The sequence below is a fragment of the Cebus imitator genome, unplaced genomic scaffold (assembly GCF_001604975.1).
Source record: "Cebus imitator isolate Cc_AM_T3 unplaced genomic scaffold, Cebus_imitator-1.0 Scaffold329, whole genome shotgun sequence".
Taxonomy (NCBI): Eukaryota; Metazoa; Chordata; class Mammalia; order Primates; family Cebidae; genus Cebus; species Cebus imitator.
In genome coordinates, this window is record NW_016107644.1 from 2,761,127 (window position 1) to 2,780,744 (window position 19,618).

The 19,618-nt window shown below is 56.7% G+C and overlaps 2 protein-coding genes across 8 annotated transcripts in view; both read right to left on the reverse strand.

Annotated features, from left to right (window-relative positions):
- Positions 1-15,773, reverse strand: part of TTLL8 (tubulin tyrosine ligase like 8) — a 28,831-nt gene extending 13,058 nt beyond the window's left edge. Inside the window, exons 1-8 of one of the 2 annotated variants that reach the window (XM_017504976.2) lie at positions 14,142-14,412; positions 12,247-12,338; positions 11,145-11,283; positions 10,317-10,390; positions 7,603-7,731; positions 6,613-6,727; positions 5,717-5,842; positions 2,708-2,894 (exon numbers count right to left, since the gene is read on the reverse strand). In XM_017504976.2, coding sequence (XP_017360465.1) covers positions 2,708-2,894; positions 5,717-5,842; positions 6,613-6,727; positions 7,603-7,731; positions 10,317-10,390; positions 11,145-11,283; positions 12,247-12,338; positions 14,142-14,205 — 926 coding nt within the window. In that variant the 5' untranslated portion in view covers positions 14,206-14,412. Of the gene's footprint in view, positions 1-2,707; positions 2,895-5,716; positions 5,843-6,612; positions 6,728-7,602; positions 7,732-10,316; positions 10,391-11,144; positions 11,284-12,246; positions 12,339-14,141; positions 14,413-15,707 lie in introns of those variants that run through there. The other variant, XR_005196394.1, reaches the window with a different exon arrangement.
- Positions 15,774-18,373: 2,600 nt separating this feature from the next.
- Positions 18,374-19,618, reverse strand: part of MLC1 (modulator of VRAC current 1) — a 24,680-nt gene continuing 23,435 nt past the window's right edge. For 4 of the 6 annotated variants that reach the window (XM_017504875.2, XM_037730103.1, XM_017504874.2 and 1 more), the window contains one exon: positions 18,976-19,080. In XM_017504875.2, coding sequence (XP_017360364.1) covers positions 19,003-19,080 — 78 coding nt within the window. In that variant the 3' untranslated portion in view covers positions 18,976-19,002. Of the gene's footprint in view, positions 19,081-19,618 lie in introns of all 6 variants that reach the window. The other 2 variants (XM_017504878.2, XM_017504879.2) reach the window with 1 other exon arrangement.

A 19,618-nucleotide genomic window follows, 5' to 3' on the forward strand; every position in this document is an offset into this window, starting at 1 on the left:
GTGCCCACCACCACACCTGGCTAATTTTTGTATTTTTAGTAGAGACAGGGTTTCACCATGTTGGTCAGGACGGTCTCAATCTCCTGACCTTGTGATCCACCCACTCAGCCTCCCACAGTGCTGGGATTACAGGCGTGAGCCATCACGCCCAGCCTGGATCCTATCCCAATATCACATTTTAACTATCATAAATCTAGAGTAAGTCTTGAAATTTGGAGCACAAGTCCTATAATTTTTTCTTTATCAAGTCTGTTTTGGCTTTTCTTAAATTATTCATATTTCTATATAAATCAGTTCATTAGTTCCTCCTGCCCTACCCTACCCCTAAAAAAAAAAAAAAAAAAAAAACACCTCTCAGGATTCTGGTGGGATTGCACTGACTCTATCAATTAGTCTGAGAAAAACAAGCATCGCTACACTATTGAGTCTTCTGATTTATTAACATGGTATACACATGCACACACACACGTTAGGTATTTACTCTCTCTTTAATTTTATAACTTTCAATTTAGGGTCTTGAATGTATTTTGTTAGATTTTTTTCTAGAGGTTTGTTTGATGTCAGTGTATTGTGTTTTTAGAATTTCATTTCACAATTGCTGCTAGAACATAGAAATATGATGGAATCTTGTATATTAAGTTTGAACCCAGTGACCTTGCTGATTTCACTTAATTTTAATGCTTTATAATTTATTTAAATTATTTAAATATTAAATTTTCTATACGAACAATCATGTCATCTACAAATAAGAATTTTATTTTTTCCTTTCTCATCTTCATGCCTTACTTTTTTCCTGTCCTATTAAACCCAGTCAGACCATTCAAAGCTGAACAGAAGTCTGATGGTGAGCATCTGTCTTATTCTGATTTCACTTTCAATAATATATAACCACTAAGAAATATGTCAGCTGTTGGATTCTTAAACTTTCAAATGAAAAGACTTAGTTGTGTGGAAGTCAGTCACGCCTGTAATCCTGGCACTTTGGGAGGCAAAAGCAGGAGGATTGCTTGAGGCTAGGAGTTCAAGACAAGCGTGGGCAACACAGCAAGACCCTGTCTCTACAAAAGAAATTTAAAAATTAGCCAGTGTGGTGGCATGTGCCCAGAGTCCCAGCTACTTGAGAAGCTGAGGTGGAAAGATTGCTTGAACCCAGGAGTCTGAGGTGGCAGTGAGCTATGACTGTGCCACTGCACTCCAGCCTAGGTGGACAGAGTGAGACCCCATCTCAAAAAAAAGTTTTTTCGTTTCCTAGTTTGCTATATGAATTTACAAGAACAGGTATTAAGTTTCACCAATTTTTGCATCTTTTGAGATGATCATATAGCTTTCCTTTTGACCTCACCGACCCCACGTGTGCTGGTGTGGATGGACCTCACAGATCCCACGTGTGTCGACATGGACAGACCGCATAGATCCCACATGTGCCGGTGTGAACAGACCTCACAGATCCCACGTGTGCTGATGTGGATGGACCTCACCGACCCCACGTGTACCAGTGTGGACGGACCTCATAGATCCTACATGTGCCGGCATGGATGGACCTCACAGATCCCACGTGTGCTGGCGTGGACAGACCTCACAGATCCCACGTGTGCTGATGTGGACAGACCTCACAGATCCCACGTGTGCTGATGTGGATGGACCTCACCGACCCCACGTGTACCAGTGTGGACGGACCTCATAGATCCCACATGTGCCGGCATGGATGGACCTCACAGATACCACGTGTGCCGGCATGGATGGACCTCACAGATACCACGTGTGCCGGCGTGGATGGACCTCACAGATACCACGTGTGCCGGCATGGATGGACCTCACAGATACCACGTGTGCCGGCGTGGACAGACCTCACAGATCCCACGTGTGCCAGTGTGGATGGACCTCACTGACCCCACACATGTCAGCGTGGACAGACCGCAAAAACCCCACATGTGTCAGTGTGGACAGACCTCACAGACTCGCCCCTGGTGGCAGCTGCTCATGCTTCTGGGGTACCAGGGCCACCTCTGCCCAATTCCTCTTTCTGGTAGCTGCTGTCAAGGGAATGCTGGAGTCCTGGCTCCGGGAAGAACTTGGCCCTCAGCAGGGGGCAGAAAGGCCAGGGTCAGCCTTTGGACCCCTGGAGCAGTGAATGGTGATGAGGTTGGCGAGCCGGGAGCTCTGGGCCCAAGCACGCCTCTGCCAGTCACTTGCCAATGGCCAAGAGTGAGACAGGTGGCCCAGCTGTGAAACGGACAAATCCCACCTGCCTGTCTCAGACTGTGGGGGGCTCAAATGACATCACACCCTTCTGGATTTTGAAGATGCACAAGACAATGTTACTCCCCAAAGGTACCCCAAGGGGGATATCGTCCTCTCAACAGTCACCAGGGGCCTGGTGGGACAGGTAACATAGGGCCTAGGCGCCCTGACACCCGTAAGGCAGCCCAATATCCAGACAGATGCCTCAATACCCAACAAGCATCCCAGCCTCCAGACAAGTGCCTCAATATACAACAAGCTTCTCGACACCCAGAAGCCCCAACATCCAGACACCCCAATACCCAACAAGAATACCCCACAGGTAAGTTAATGCCCAGACAGGTGACCCAGTTCCCAGAGGCCGCACGGCCCCTGCAGCTCCTGCAATCCCCACTCGCCGGCTCTGGCGCATGCTGAGGGAGGCTATACTTCGGGCTCTGTGAGCCGAGGCCTGCGCAAGTCTTACTGAATGAGGGCGTAGTACTGCTGGGTCAGGTCCTCCCACTCGGCCTCGGTGAGGTCCTCCGTGGTGCCCTCTGCCACGTCGATGTCCTCATGCTCCAGCTTCCCCAGGTAGGTTTGGCACACCTTGCACACGACGTCCACAAGCTGCCCGGGAAGGCCCCTGAGCTTTGCCTCAGCATTTTCAGCATCTGAAACCCACACACAGGCACAAGGAGTGTGGAACCCCACAAGGAGGCAGCCCCGCCCACCTCGTGGAGTGATGCCTAAAGCCATGAACAAAGGCAGCTCCACTCCCTCTGTGCCCTGATACCCAGGCAGGCACCCAAGACCCCACAAAGCTTCTCTGGGCAGCCACCCTGGATGCCACGCCTGCGTCTGTGAGGTGACTCCCTCCCCCTGAACGGCCCCATCCTCCACTGGCTCCGTGAGTACCACCTCCCCAAACAAACGTGGACCCTGCCGCCTGACTCTCAGTGCCCCACAGTAGCAATTACTCATAAGTACAACTTCATTAAAATGAAAAGCTTCTGCTCTGTAAAGGACAGTGAGAAGACAAGCCATAGATTGGGAGGAAATATTTGCACACATCTAATAAAGGAATGTTATCTAGAGTATGCAGAGAACTCTTGAAAGTCAACAATAAGAAAACATAATTTTATTTATTTATTTATTTATTTTTTTTTTGAGACGGAGTTTTGCTTTTGTTACCCAGGCTGGAGTGCAATGGCAAGATCTTGGCTCACTGCAACCTCCACCTTCCAGGTTCAAGAAATTCTTGTGCCTCAGCCTCTCAAGTAGCTGGGATTACAAGTGCCCACCATCACACCTAGTTAATTTTGTATTTTTAGTAGAGATGGAGTTTCACCATGGTAGCCTAGCTGGTCTCAAACTCCTGACCTCAAGTGATCCATCTGCCTCGGCCTCCCAAAGTGCTGGGATTACAGATGTGAACCACCACACCTAGCCAGAAAACATAATTCACAAATGTGACTCTGAACAGTCACCTCACCAAAAAATCTATACAGATGGAAAACAAGCATATGAACACACGTTCAACATCAAATGCCACTGTGGATCGCAAATCACAACAATAATGAGGCACTATGACAGACCCAGGAGAATGGAACACACAGAACACTAACAACATCAAACGTTGGTGAGGATGTGGAGGACAGGAACTCTTCCTCATTGCTGGTGGAAATGCAAAATGGTGCAGCTACTTTGGAAGACAGTCTGGCAGTTTCTTAGAAAACTAAACATACTCTTGCCACACCACCCAGTAAGTGCACTCCTTGGTATCTGCCCAGAGGAGGTCAAAACTTATGGCCACACAAAGGCCTGCACACAGATGTTTACGGAAACATTATTCATGATTGTCAAAACCTGGAAGTGACCAATATGTCTTTCAGTAGATGAACAGATAAATAAACAGTGGTGGATCCAGAGAGTGGAATATTACTCAGCACTAAAAAGGGTGAGCTATCAAGCCGTGAAAAGACTTGGAAGAATCTTAAATGCATATCACTAAGTCAAAGAAGCCCATCTGAAAAGGCTCCATACTATGTGGTTCTATCCAAATGGCATTGTAGAAAAGGCAAAACCATGGAGACAGAAAAAGATCAGTGGTGGCCAGGAGCTTGGGGTCGGGGTGGGGGAATGAGGAGACAGATCACAGAGCATTTTCGGGCTGGGGATCTTCTCTGTCTGATACTGGAATGGTGGATACATGTCATCATACATTTGTCCAAACCTGCAGAATGTGTAAAACCATTTGGGTTACCATGATGTGTCAATGTAAGTTCATCAACTGTGTTAAAATTATTAATTAGGCCAGGTGCAGTGGCTCAAGCCTGTAATCCCAGCACTGTGGGCGGCCAAGGTGGGTGGATCACTTGAGGTCAGGAGTTCGAGATCAGCCTGGCCAACATCGTAAAACCCCATCTCTACTAAAAATACAAAAAATTAGCCAGGTGTGGTGTCGTGTGCCTGTAATCCCAGCTACTCAGGAGGCTGAGGCAGGAGAATCACTTGAACCAGGGAGGTGGAGGTTGCAGCGAGCTGAGATCACACCATTTTGCACTCCGCCTGAGTGACAGAGTGAGACTTCATCTCAAAAGAAAAACCGAATCATTAATTAGGAGGCCATCGGACTGAGGTGGCCCAAGTGGCCTCGTGTCCAACATAAGCAAGCCAAAACCTAACTCAGAACTGAAAGTGAAACCTGAGCACAGCCAGTCACAGGCAGCCCGCTGGGCAAAGTTCCCACTCAGCACAGACGAGGCCACGGCCCCAGCGCTCAGCAATCGGGATTTGTTTCTTCCACGTTTACCTAGAAGAGCCCTTCCCTCGGTGGAGCCCTGCGGCCGTCTGATTGGCACAAATACACACTAAAAGTCTAATGCACTCATGTTCAACAGTCAGCAGTTGCAGTGAACGCACCGCTCTGGAGAGGGTGTCGACAGCGGGGGAGGCACATGGCAAATCCTGGGCCTCTGCTCGGCGGTGCTGTGAACCTAAAACTGCTCTAGAAACCACATTTTATTAAAGTAACAAGAAAGATTTGGATTTTGTCCAAAACCACGATGGCTGGCTCACGTCCCCGCACCACCTGGCACCTCTCCCTGGACCTTCCTGTGTTCTCTCCCATGGGGCCTTTCTGGGGAGATTTGGGCTGTGGCATCAGGGTGGCCATGGGGCACAGCAGGCCCCTGACCACAGGCTGGAATCACGTCCGTGGCACGGAACTGTGGTGGTGAGCGTGGGACTCGGATGTCCCAGGGCTGTGTCAACTGCCAGGTGCTTCACAAACCGGGCGACTTCGGCGTTAGCCCCACGGTTAGATCAGGAAACCCGTTTGCTGTGAGAATCGAGAGTCTGAGGCATGGCTGCATCTGGTCCTGGCTGCTCGGACCCTCGAGACTGACCATGCCCAGGAGACAGGAGGGCCCCCGTGGAGGCCCCCAGCTCTGGCGGCCTGGCACTGCCTGCCCCGGCCCCACGCCCTACACACCTGTCCTGCTGCTCAGCTCGCTGCTCTCAGCCTCCTCCGCCTGGGCCCTGGGCTTGCTCCTGCCAAAGCTCTGGTGACTGACCACCCACTTGAGGATGCTGGATGCCATGGTACGCCGGAAGTCATCTGGAAGGACAGCACAGCCTCATCCTCTGCTCAAGCCGGAACTGAAGGACAGCATGGCCTCACCCTGCACCTGAGCCTGGGCTGGGGACTGGAGTTGGGGCCAGGGCCTCAGAGGCTCCCGCACCTGCCCCACTTCCTGCCCTCACAGCTGGTGGAGGCCAGGCCTGCTCCCACAGCCCACGCTGCCTGTCCTTCTCCCCCCAGCACCTCTGTGACTGCAGCTGTCCAGCTGCACCCTTGGCCTCTGACCATGGAGCCGGCCTCACCCCAGCGGCTCGTGCACTGTCCCCAGGCCCAGAGGCAGGGCCACACACTCGGTGACTGCCCGCCCTCCCCCCACCCCGCACCCCTGGCCCCTGCACTGCCATGACCATGGCCTCTGTCCTCTGTCCTCAGACCTAGCCCCATCAATCTGTCTCGGTGCCAGGGGGATCTTTCTAGAAGCCTCTCTGCTGACAGCACTGGGCCCTCTGCCCCGTCCCACTCACTGCTGTGTCTCAGAAGGCAGAGCATGCATCGCATGGGGCCTGCAGCTCGTGTGCTGAGCAGCAAGGTGACCATGCCCAGCCTGGCCAAGATGAGCAGCGCCACTCTGAGCTGGCACAAGCCAGCAGGGCCTCCCCCGCCTGCCCTGACCAACACCCGCTCCACAGCCGCAATGCCCCTCCCCCTTCCGAGGTTGCCCACGGAAGTTTCCAGACGAGCCCTTGCCAGGGGACCAGAGGTGCTGAGCTGGGGTGCTGGCTGGGCCCCAGGGCCGTGTCACTCACCCAGGAACTCCTGCTGCTCGCTGTCGGTGCAGAGGCTGTAGCAGCGTGGGAAGAAGGAGTCGGGGTTCGCCGGGACGTACCACGGCAGGCTCCGCATGTTCACGCACAGCCCGATCTCCAGAGACAGCGGCGCGTTAGGCCCAAGGGGCAGCTCCACTCCGCATCGCTCGAAAGGCAGGACCCGCCTTCCACCTCAGAGCACCACCGGGCACCACAGGGCACCCCTGGGGCAGAGCCCTCCCCCTCCCGGTCCCCAGTCTCTCGGCCCCCCAGGGCCCCAGGCCAGGCTCTGCACACAGGGTCTCTGCAGGAGCCGTGTTTCCACCAGCAGCGCCGGCCCTGGCCTGACCCGGAGGAGGCCTTGGGGTGGCAGGTGCGGAAGGTCACCTTATTCCCCGCCCCTGCCCCATACACTGTGCTGAGGCAGCCACACCTGGCCTGCTGAGGGGGCCCCTGTGCCAGGAAAGCCCCTCTGCCCTACCCCTCCCTCAGCAGGGTCCCCACACCCTGCATCCTGGCCAGGCCCCAACCCTGGGCCTTGGTGGAAAGGTGTGGCAGCTGCCTTGTGCAGGTCCAGGGACGGGGGAGGCGGGAAAGTAACCAGTGACGTACATTCCTAGTCAGGGACCCCTGCGGCGGAGAGCTGCACCCCTGCCCCTGGGGACCCACAGCCCCTTCAGGGCCCAAAGCCCAGTGGCAGCTCCCACTCAGCCCCATCTTTGGCTTGGCCTCCGTGCCCTGAGCCCCGAGATTCACCCAGAGACACAGAGCAAAGGGTCCACGGGTGCTAGGGGTGGGGTGGGCACTGAGTGCTTCTGGCCATGGCGTTAGACCAGGAGTCCCAGGAGGCACCCAGGAGGTGAGTGGTGGCCGCCTATGGCCACCCATGGCCACTGACCAGCCACCAGGGGTCCCTAGTGGCTGCAGAGGCCCCTCCCCCCACCCTTGCCAGCTCCTGCCAGCCCCCGGCCACCCTCAGCAGCAGCTCACCTTGGTGGTGAAGGAGGCAGTCTTGGCGTCGTGGTTCAGCATCTGGTCACAGGTCAGGTTGTGATAGTCAATGACGTCCCTCTTGATGGTCCAGAGGAGGTAGGGCATCTCGTTTTTTACCAACCTAGACTGGCAAGAAGAAAGTCTTTGATGATAGCCAGCAGTCAAGGTTCATGCCAGCCAGGACGTGTCGGAGCGAGGCGAACATCAGAGGATAAATTGTGCGCAGCGTGAGGCTCCTAGCCGTGCTCCTTGAGGGCCTCCTGCACACGGGGCCTGGGGCGCAGCCAGGACCACACAGGGTTCCACTCAGGGGCCTGGTGCTCTGGGGAGCCACCCCTGATGTGGGAGCTGCAGGTGGGACCTGAGCCCTCCACATGGGGTCTCTATGGGGTGGGGACGAGCCACTGGCCAAGGTAGAATACACAACACTTCACGACCAGGAGCTCACAGTCCCCGGGATGGAGGCCACCAGGCCTGCACCACCCGCAGAACCCCACCTGAGCCCCAGGCGCCGGCCTCTGATCCTGCCCTGCTGATAGAGAGGCTGGGTGCGGAGCTGGGGCCTGAGGCCGGGGCGTCCTGTTGGGGCTTTTCTGTTTACAACAATGGCCCGTGTTGAGTCAGAATTCCAACCAGGCCGGGCATGGTGGCGCAGGCCTGTAATCCCAGCACTTTGGGAGCCTGAGGGGGGTGGATCACGAGGTCAAGAGATTGAGACCATCCTGGTCAACATGGCAAAACCCTGTCTCTACTGAAAGTGCAAAAATTAGCTGGGCGTGGTGGTGTGCACCTGCAGTCCCTCCCAGCTACTCAGGAGGCTGAGACACAGGATCACTTGAGCCCAGGAGGCGGAGGTTGCAGTGAGCCGAGATTGCACCACTGCACTCCAGCCTGGGCAATAAAGAGAGACTCTGTTTCCAAAAAAGAAAAGAAGAAGAAGAAAAAGAAAAGAAAATAATTGAAAAGAATTCCAACCATATAAAGAGATTCAAGGCAGGAAAACATTCTTCAAAATCCTCCCCCAGGAGATAATCTCTGACCTGACACCTTGGGGAGCACCCATCTGAGTCGGTCTCTGCAGACAAGTGCGTGTGGACACAGAGACAGGCACATTTACCTGCACGGGCAGAATCCCACACGCGACATTCCACAAGGCGGAAGGTTCCACGCGGTGCCCTGTGAGCTCAGGCCGGGCCTCCCTCCACCCTGCTCTGTGCAGACCCCAGGGAGGGAGCTGGGCCCCAGGCCCTCTGCACTTCATGGTCCAACCTCCTGTTCCTACCCTCAGAGTGGCATCTGTCACTTTCCTTGTCATTTTCAGATAGAAGTCTCATTTTTAACATATGTTTTGAATTATCTTAGAAATATAAAAGTGTACGGCTGAGCCTGGTGGCTCACACCTGTAATCCCAGAACTTTGGGAGGTCAAGGCTGGCAGATCACCTGAGGTCAAGAGTTCAAGACCAGCCTGGTCAACAGGTGAAACCCCGTCTCTACTAAAAATACAAAAATTAGCCAGGTGTGGTGGTGTGCACCTGTAATCCCAGCTACTCAGGAGGCTGAGGCAGGAGAACCACTTGAACCTGGGAGGCAGAGGTGGCAGTGAGCCCAGATCGAGCCTCTGCACTCCTGCCTGGGTAACAAGAGCGAAACTCTGTCTCAAAAAAAAAAAAAAAGAAAAATATAAAAGTGTAAATAGTAGCATACTAACCGCTAACCACTAACCACTGCATGCTGGGGTGAAAAACTGCATCGTCAACAGTACCGAAGTCCCCCAGTCACCCCCGTCAGGTAACTGCCACCTGCATCTCTCTCCTCCACACCTAGTGGGCAGAATGTTTCTGTCCCCCCGAAATGCATGTGTTGTGGTCCTCAACCCCAGGCGATGGCATAGGAGGCAGGGCTCTAGGATTAGGTCGTGAGCATGAGGCCCTTATAAAGTGGCCCCAGAAAAACCCTTGCCCGTGTGAGGACGCAGAAAGAAGTCAGCTGTCTGTGAAGCAGGGCGCCCTCACCAGCCTAGCCCTGCTGCCCCTGACCCGGCCTCCAGCCTCCAGAACAGTGAGGAATGTTCTTTCCCGGGACCTGCAGAGCCGCTGGAGCACTCACAGGGTCCGTGGGAATGGCACTGACCCCAGGAACTTGGAAGAGTGAGCTCGCTGGCCTCGGGGGAGGCGCCCGATCAAGTCTGTGCCCATTTTTCTGCTTGCCTTTTCATTACGGATTTGTGAGTTCTTTACATATCCTAGATATTTGATCTTTCAAAGTGTAAGTACTGCAAATGCTGCCTCCCACTCTGGTTTCTCTTTCACCCTCTTTATGGGGGAGCGTGGGGTGTCCCCGAGGAACCAGACTGGGCTGGGGAGGTGGAAGGGCACACTGCGGTGTTGCTGGAGACCCCAGCTCACTCGCTGGCCAGGCCTGGCCTGCAACATACATGCCGGGAAGGCCCTCAGCTTCCAGGAGCATGCGGCAGGCCAGCCCAGTGTGGGTAGAGGGAGCTGGGCGCACCAGGTCTGCCCCCTGCACAGCGGCTCATCCAGCACCGAAGGGCTCGCCCCACCCCAGGTCAAGGGGCCCTGCTGTGACTGGGGTTTTGCCCCCACCAGGCTGCCATCCCCCAGGACATGGGCAAGCGGGCACAGAGCAGGGTGATAGTGTGAGAAGCCGTGGGGAGGCCGAGGCTGATTAGGACGCACGCAGGGGACGTACCATCACGTCGTGGATGTCCTCTATTCTCTCCAAAGCCGTTTCTCGATTTTCTTTCACTTCAGCATGTTTATCATCTGCCAACGAGACACAGCGGGAGGCCTGAACATAGAGCCTCTGCCAGACTTCCACAGCACTCCATTATCACCGCCACGGGCAGGACGGCAACTTCCCCTGGCAGAGCGGGTGCCTCTGTGGGTGCTGGGTCAGGCTCGGGACATCCCGGCTGCCCACACACATCCCGTGACCGTCCACAGGACAGCAATCCCACCAGGGCTGTGACAGGGCATGGGGTCCCAGGATTCCTGGAGGCCCAGATGTCCTGGGGTGCGGAACGGTGGAGACAGCCCGGGGTGTGATGGCGGCCATGGGGCCCCGGGCAGAGGTGGGGAGGTGGGGGACATTTGATCTGGGTCTCACTGGGGCCAAGAGGACACAGACACAGTTGTGCAGAGGGTCAGTGAGGAGCAGTGGGTACCGTGGGGGCCTGAGGAGTGGACTTCGGGGAGCTGGGGCCGGAGGAGGGATGGCTGGGTGAGGCAGAGCAGGACTATGGAAGCCACCCCGGCAAGAGGAGGCCCAGCCTGGGTGGGGGCCACAGGGACACTGAGAAGGGAGCAGTGCCAGGGGCTTGAAAGGGCTTGCCCTGCATGACAACCTGGGGCAGGGAGGCCAGGAGGACGACGGAGACCTGGAGTCGGAGAGATTCCATCCTGCACACTGGGACCCCAGGGCAGGCAGCATGCTCAGGTTGGCACGGACCCTCCCCCCCCCCGTGCCCGTGGCAGACAGGCACTCCCTGCACTGAGACTCGCGCCTCCAATACCCTACCAGTGACCCCGGTGCCGCCATTCTCGAAGTCGGGAATGACCCTGGGCAAGAAGTGGAACTTCTTCTCCACCCAGCCCTTCCTCCGCAGGGCTGCACGCACCACCGGGTAGTGCCCATAGATAGAGAAAATCTTCTTCTCCTAAGATGGCAAGAGGGTATTTTTATTTCAATCATCTTTGGAGAACAGGTGGATTTTGGTTACATGGATAAGCTCTTTAGTGGTGATTTTTAAGATTTTGGGGCACCTGTCACCCAATATGTAATTTTTTTTTTTGAGATGGAATCTAGCTCTGTCGCCCAGGCTAGAGTGCAGTGATGCGATCTCGGCTCACTGCAACCTCCACCTTCCAGGTTCAAGCAATTCTCCCTGCCTCAGCCTCCCGAGTATCCAAGTAGCTGCTGGGATTACAGGTGCCTGCCACCACGCCTGGCTAATTTTTTTTTTTAGACAGAGTCTCACACTGTCGCCAGGGCTGGAGTGCAATGGTACGATCTCCGCTAATTGCAACCTCTGCCTCCCTGGTTCACACAATTCTCCTGCCTCAGCCTCCCGAGTAGCTGGGATTACAGGTGTGCACCGCCACACACAGCTGATTTTTTGTATTTTTAGTAGAGATGGGTTTTCACTATATTGGCCAGACTGGTCTTGAACTTCTGACCTCATGATCTGCCTGCCTCGGCCTTCCAAAGTGCTGGGATTACCTGAGGTCAGGAGTTCAAGACCAGCCTGGTCAACATAGTGAAACCTCCAATTCTACCAAAAAATAAAAAAATTAGCTTAGCTAGGTGTGGTGGCGTGCACCTGTAGTCCCAGCTACTCAAGAGGCTGAGGCACGAGAATTGCTTGAACCCAGGAGGCGGAGGTTGCGGTGAGATGAGATTGCGCCACTGCACTCCAGCCTGGGCAACAGAGCCAGACTCTGCCTCAAAAATAAATAAACAGACAAATAAATAAATAAATGTAACTCCAGCCAAGTCCCACAGGGAGGAGGCTGCGGCTCTCAGGCACAGTGCGTCAGACGCCAGACAGACTCCAAGTTCCAAAACAAACGTTCTTTTAAAAAAGTGTCCCCCTCCCCACAGAGTCCCAAGGAGCATTTACCTTGATTGCTTTTTCTGTTAACTGCCTTGCTATTTTGTATCTGTCTAATTTGGGGGAAGAAGCCAAGTCTTGAGAAATTCCTTGTTTTATTTCTGTGAAAGAGAAAGAGGACATCAAGTCAAAGGAAACGGCACCCAGGGCTGGTTCGGTGGCTCACGCCTGTAATCCCAGCACTGCAGGAGGCCGAGGCAGGTGGATCACATGAGGCCAGGAGTTCAAGACCAGCCCGGCCAACACGGCGAAACCCCATCTCTACTAAAAATACAAAAGTGAGCCGTGCGTGGTGGCGCATGCCTGTAATCCCAGCTACTCGGGAGGCTGAGGCAGGAGAATCCCTCCCGCCAGCTCCTCCTGCCACTTCCTCCACCCCCTGGGCTCCAAAAACCCGTGTCCGTCCAGCCAACTGATTTAGACTAAAGCTCCGAAGCACCTCAGTGGGGACGGTGCGAGAACAACTGTACGTCCGTGTGGAGAGGGCAAACTGTAACCGCTGCCTGACAACACGCCCAAAAACTAATCTTCGCTCCTCTAGGAGAAAACACGGAGAGCACCTTCATGACCGCGGGTCAGGAGAACGTTTCTCAAACCGTCCCCGAAAGCACTAACCATACACGTTAAAACTGATGAAGTCCTGGACTTCACCAACATTAAAATGTTCTGCTTTGTTAAGAAAATGAAGAGGTAAAGCACAGACTGGAGAACAAATTCAAAGACATCTGCCCACCAGGCGCGGTGGCTCACACCTTTGGGAGGCCGAGGCGGGCAGATCACAAGGTCGGAAGTTCAAGACCAGCCTGACCAACATGGTGAAACCCCATCTCCACTAAAAATACAAAAATTAGCTGGGCATGGCGGCGTGTGCCTGTGATCTCAGCTACTCAGGAGGCTGAGGCAGGAGAATCACTTGAACCCAGGCGGCGGAGGTTGCAGTGAGCCAAGATCCCACCATTGCACTCCAGCCTGGGCACAGAGCGAGACTCCATCATACACACACAAAAAAGACACATGTCTAACGAGGCCAGACATGAAATGGCATATTCTGAGGCATGCCATCCATGAGTCAGCAAAAGCCATCCACGGTCATTGAGACCAGAGCCGTGGGAGGGGGGTGTGGCCGGAGAATGGCCCAAGGAACCAACAGCGGCAAAAGTGTCCAAGGCACGTGAACCAGAGCAGCTGCCTCTTGAACAGGAGCTGTGTAAAAGGAAGCTGAGACCTGCCGGGCTGCTGCATTCCCAGGTGGTGAAGACATTCTAAGTCACGGGATGAGATGGGGGGTTGGCACAAGATACAGGTCATAAAAACCTTGCTGATAAAACAGGGTGCCATAAAGGAGCCGGCCAAAACCCACCAAAACCAAGACGGTCACGAGCGTGACCTCGGGTCATGCTCACCGCTACACTCCCACCAGCGCCATGACAGTTATGAGTGCCATGGCCATGTCAGGAAGTTACCCCAGGTGGTCTAAAGAGGGGAGGCATGAATATTCCACCCCTCACTTAGCATATCATCAAGAAATAACCATTAAATGGTTATGCTGTGTCTATGGAATAGAAGAGGGCAAGGGCACGAAGGACGAGAAGGGAAAGTGCACAGCCCCCACGACCCGCCAGGTGAGCCCTTCGCACCCACACATTTAATTTCCCAGCTTCCCAGGAAGCTGGCCAGTGGGACTAGGGCGCAGGAGGCAGGACCCAGCGCCCCCAACACCCCTGGGGTCCTTTGCCTGGACCATTCAACAAAAGAAGGTGCCTGGTTCTGCAGCTCGGTGATGTGGCCGCCCCCGGATTCCCTGATTTCCGGGCAGCAGGCTGCAGCCAGAACTGCCTCTGAGCATCGGAGCTGCAGCACGGCTCTGGGTGAGTGGCTGGCATGCAGGCATACAGGATACCCACTATTTTCTTTGCTCCCATCTCCATCTGAAGAAGCCGACCAGAACCCCTTCCTCTCTGGCTCCATGCTGGCCTCAGACAGCTCACCCTTCCCTCCTCCGGCCCCTAGAGGAGAGGGTGCGCTGGTTATGAGAAACGAGGAGGGTGTGGAGGACCCCAGGAGCAAGAGGGTTCTGAGGCCCGAGCTGAGAGTCAGGTCGGGGTTGGGGTCAGGTGTTAGTTGGGGGATCAGGTCTGAGTTGGGGGGCAAGTCTGGGTTGGAGATCAGGTCTGGGCTGGGGTCAGGTCTGAGTTGGGCGTCAGGTTTGGGTTGGCGGCTAAGTCTGAGGCTGGAGGTGACGTTGGGATTGGGGTCAGGTCTGGGGTTGGGGGTCAGGTCTAGTTGGGGGTCTGGGTTGTGGGGTCAGGTCTGAGTTAGGGGATCTGGTCTGGGATGGGGTCAGGTCTGGGCTAGGGTCAGGTCTGCGTTAGGGGATCAGGTCTGGGTTGGGGTCAGCTCTGGGTTGGGGGTCAGTTCTGAGTTAGGGGGTCAGGTCCGGGGTTAGAGATCAGGCCTGGGGTTGGGGGTCATGTCTGGGATTGGGGGGATCAGGTCTGGGTTGGGGTCAGTCTGGGCTGGGGGGTCAGGTCTGGGGTTGGGGTCAGGTCTGGGTTGGGGTCATGTCTGAGATTGGGGGGTCAGGTCTGGGTTGGGGATCAGGTCTGGGTTGGGGGGTCATGTCTGGGTTGGGGATCAGGTCTGGGTTGGGGTCAGGTCTGGGGTTGGGGATCAGGTCTGGGTTGGGGGTCAGCTCTGGGGTTGGGGTCAGCTCTGGGGTTGGGGTCAGATCTGGATTAAGGACTTAAGTCTGGGGTTGGGAATGAAATCTATGTTGGGGGGTCAAGTCTGCATTGGGGGTCAGGTCTGGCATTGGGGGTCACATCCAGGTTGGGGGTCGGGTCTGGGGTTGGAGGTTCAGGTCCGGGCTGGGGGTCAGGTATGGGGTTGGGGATCGGGCCTGGGGTTGGGGATTAGGTCTGAGGTTGGGGTTCAGGTCTGTGTTGGGCATCAGGTCTGGCTGGGGAGTCAGGTCTGTGTTTGGGGTCAGGTCTGAGGCTTGGAGGTCAGGTTTGAATTAAGGGTCAGGTCTGGGTTGGGGGTCAGATCTAGGTGGGGGATCAGGTCTAGGTTGGGGATCAGGTCTGGGATTGGGGTCAGGACTGGGTTTGGGGTCACCACTGGTTTGGTGTCCGGTCTGGGCTGGGGGCATCAGGTCTCAATTGGGGATCAGGTCTGGGTTGAGGGGAAAGTTTGGGTTGGGGGCAGGTCTGGGTTAATGAGGAGAGGTGGGTTCTGAAGGCAGAGGGGAGTGGACAGCTGTGGAGCTCCGAGAAGATGGGGGCAGGCGGGGACAACAGTTCTCGGCTTTCGAGGGGGGACGGGGTGGGTGGAGCTGCGCAGGTGTCTTTGGGTTTCTGGGGTTCCTAGGAATTCTGGGGTCTAGAATTCGGAGGCCCAGGGCGGGGTTAGGCCTGGAGTTCGGGGGTGGGGGCGGGTCTGCGGTTCCGAGGTGGGGGTGTCGAGCTCACCGGGGACTGGGTCAGTGGCTCCCATCGCGCCCCAGTCCGCATTGGCGCCGCCCAGCGTGTTGCGGTTGCCCAGAGCAACGTGCTGGGGCGGCCGAGCGCATTGTGCACCCGGGCGCCGGCGGCTGGCTCGGGGCGTGGGGCTGCGCGGACGGCGGGGGACCCGGGGGGCGCGGGGGCGCGGGGGGCGGCGGCGCGCGGGGGCCTCGGGCCCTGACGGGCAGCGGTCGGCGGCGTTGGGGCCGGGCCCGGGTTGGGGGCCGGGCTGGGGTCCGGGTCCAGGTCCCAGGCCGCTGTCGGAGCAGGCGCGGCTGCGGGGTCCGGGGCGCGGGACGGTGCGCGCCATGGTGCCTACGGGGAGGGCCTGGGGGTAGCCCCAGGTCACACGCTGCGGCCCCGCGCCCCGCTGTGAGGGTCACACTCAGTCCGGCACCAGGTCACAAAGACCCGCGGGTCACACCCTGCCCCTCCCTCGCAGCCCCCCAGCCGTGCCGGGCCTTCTCGCCCTCCCGAGGCTCTCGCGCCGCCCTCTCTCCCTGGGCCGGGCCCCCACGCCAGGCTGGAGGGGCGGGTGAGGGTGCAGCGGGCGCTCGGCTTCTCCGGGGCTGCGTGCCGGGGGTCCTGGCGGTTGGGGGCGACGGGGTGACCGCAGCAGCGCCCCCCTCCCGTGGCGGAACCTGGGAGGCTTTGGTATTTGTAGAGCCACTTGCGGTGTCCCACACAGCTGCCTACCCCGGGGCGTTCTGAGCCCACCTAGGTCCACACAGCCTGTGTCCTTGGCCCCCCGGATCAGATCACCACCCCATCAGTTCGGGTCTGATCTGGCACCTTGGAGTGGGGGCAGGGAAGACACACACACACACCCCACCCCCCCCACCACCCCCCTGTCAGGACCCTGACTCATGGGACCTTTCCAAAACCTAGATGTCATCTTTGTTGTTTGTTTTATTTTTTGCCTAGACGAAGCTGAGGGAGCTGATTTATTTGGTTTTAAATCAACTTTATTTTGCATTTACCTTCCCAAGATACCCCAAAAGGGAGGTTCTGGCCAGGCTCTGAAGGGGCTGGTGGGGGACTGACTGGGGGTGAGTATCCCCTGGCTGGGGTGGTTTCTTTCCAGCTGCCTCCCTCTTACCCTGGGAAAGCCACTGGGCTCCCACCAGCCCTCCAGCACTGACCTCTAGGGGCTACACAAATCAGCCTGCCTCCACCCGCCCCTCCTGCTTGTCCCTTCCGATGCCTTCAGACCTTGGCTGAGCCGACCCTGCCAAGACCCAACATTGAAGAGCCACAGCCACGTCTACAAGTCAGCGTTTATTGTTCAAGCGTATTAAACAAAAATGTAGGCTGAAAGAGACAGTTCTTTTAAACCCATCTGTCCGGATTTGTTAAGCTCTCTAAGATAAGAAAGTGGAGCCAGTAAAAACTCCCCAGGTGCCTCATTCTGGCTCTGAAACTCTCTGGTCTGCCCCCATCAGCCCGCCCCGTGCTGTCCCTGTGGCTCCCACCCCATTCCCAGGAGCAGACCCCACCTGGCCCCTGGCCTCAGAGCTGACAGAGGCAGGGGTGTCCTGCAGACGGGGTGGGGTCTGCATTGGGTGCCCGTGACAGCAGCCTCTCCTCTCCCACCGTGATGCTTGTTTGGGGCGTGGCCAAGGTGTTTGCCGGCCCCTGACTCTGTCCTTCCGGGCCCAAGTCAGCAGAGAGGGCCTGGCTTGTCTCCTCTCGGAGCAGCTGGGGAGGCATCTGGCCTGCATTCCCCTCGATTGGTTGAAAATAATGATCCCACTTGTCACGAACACCATGAAGGTACCTCGGCAGCCAGAGTCACCTGTTCAGCAGTGAGAGCCCCGGGAGGGTCTACAGGCTGCCCCGTCCAGCGGCATCTCCCGGGCCGCAGAATGCATCTCCAGGCCTTCCCAGCAGCCCATGGGGGACCCGTCAGTATAACCCGCGGCAGTAAAGAGGAAATGTTCATGTCTTCTTGATGCTGCTATCCTCTCAGACCAGAAGGGAAGAAACAAACCCCTGTGATGTACGACCTTGTGAAGGAAAACACCTGCTGGAAAGTAATTACCAACCAGCAGCCCTCCCAGTTTCACAGCTGCCCCAACTCACTGCGGATCTACTGCCGGGTCAGCTGGGAGGACGCAGGCGCCCGCAGGGGGATGAGGAGACGGCAGGGAAACCCACTCCTGGCCCTGGCGCCACTCAAAGTCAGTGTTTTATTCTCACACCCAGCAGTCCCCGAAGCCTGGCAGGTTAGCAGTGACCACCTGGGCTGTACCCTAAGACCTCAGAACAGCAGAGATGGAGAAAACCACTGCCCTGGGCCTTATCAGTGAAGATGAATACCAAGCACCTGCTACGAGGTAGAGGGCCGGGCGAACCTGGGAGGGTTCCTAGGCTCTGGCCTGGTCTGTCCTGCATTTTGAGTAACGGGAGCAAACACAGGAGGGAGGGGCTCAGCTTCCCCTGTCACTGGGGCCAGGGAGACACTCTCCAACCTGATTACAAAGCCTTAGACTCATCGGCACCCCCAAGAACACTGCCTCTCACAGCAGCGGTCACGTGGCACTCCAAGCTGGGCATGAATGCACCTGGGACAAGGCCAGCCAGTGTGGAGGTGGATCCCGGCATGACTGGGTCTAAGTGGGAAGAGAGGGCAGGCAAGCCGGTGTGGATTTCACCTGGGAGAGCGGAGGCAGCCTGTGTCACTTGGCCCTGGGCTCTGGAGGAGCGGCCCCCGAGGCTCTCCAGCCAGGACAGCAGCGCCCAGCCTTGCTCTCACTGTCCAGGAAGCGCTGCTGGGCAGGCTGAGCCTGGGGCAGGTGCACCTCGCAGGGAAGTGGGTAAGGTCCCACCGGGCTGACTGAGTGCCTGGGATAGACCAAGAGTGGAGGGAGGAAGCTGGGTCAGAGTGGGCAGGAGACTCGGAGACCATGGTCGGAGAGTCCACTCCAGCCCAAGCTACAAGAGAGCCAGGCTGGGGTCTGCTCAGGGGGGCTCTCAGAGGCTGAACCAGGGCCCTTCCTCGGCCTGGGAAGCTGCGGCCACGCTCCTGCTATTAGGACATGGGAGCCGTTTGGATCCGACTGATCTGAGGCACAGAATAGCCAATGTTGGCCTATTTTAAAATGAAACTACCCTAGGAATTGAAAACCTCACCTGCAGCCTGGTCTGCCCTTGCACAAGGGAAAGGGAGGTGTTAGAGGCAGCAGCTCAGGGCGATTAGGGGCTCTGCATTTCTGCGCTCGGGGCCAGGCTGGGCACTGCTGCCCAGTTCCCCGTCTGGGGGTCACTGGGCCATTTGCACCATGGCAGCTTTCCAGGCTTTCTCCTTGTCAAACTCCTTCAGGGGGCTCCTGGACACCTGCTGCAAGACAGAGACAGGAGAGGCGTTACTTCACAAGGGCCACCTGTGCAGCAGGAAGGCGGACACGCCCCTCAGCCACAGCAGGGAGCAGCAGCGAGCATTCTCTTAACTTCAGAAGTTTTTTTTGAATGTGAAGGAAGGAGCGGAAATAACCCCAGGGTCTCTAGGTAAAGAGATAAAGGCCTTTACTCCCTCAATGCCCAGGAAACACCTGCGTCCCTGCACACGTGGTCTCTATGGAGCCTGGGGTAGTGCAGCCCTTCATCGGACCGTTGCCCTGGCTCTGAGGGGCTGGGAGGCTGCCCAAGGGTGGGCATGTGCCTGATGGCCGAGGAAGAAGACACGAGGCAGAGGTGACCAGATGCCTCCAGGCACAAGGAGGACAGTGCCAGCCTCAGCCACCTACCCTGAGCCCCTGCCATCCACCCTGAGCCCCTGCCACCCACCCTGAGCCCCAGCCGCCCACCCTGAGCCGCAGATACTCAACCTGAGCCCCTGCCGCCCACCCTGATCCCCTGCTGCTTACCCTGAGCCCCAG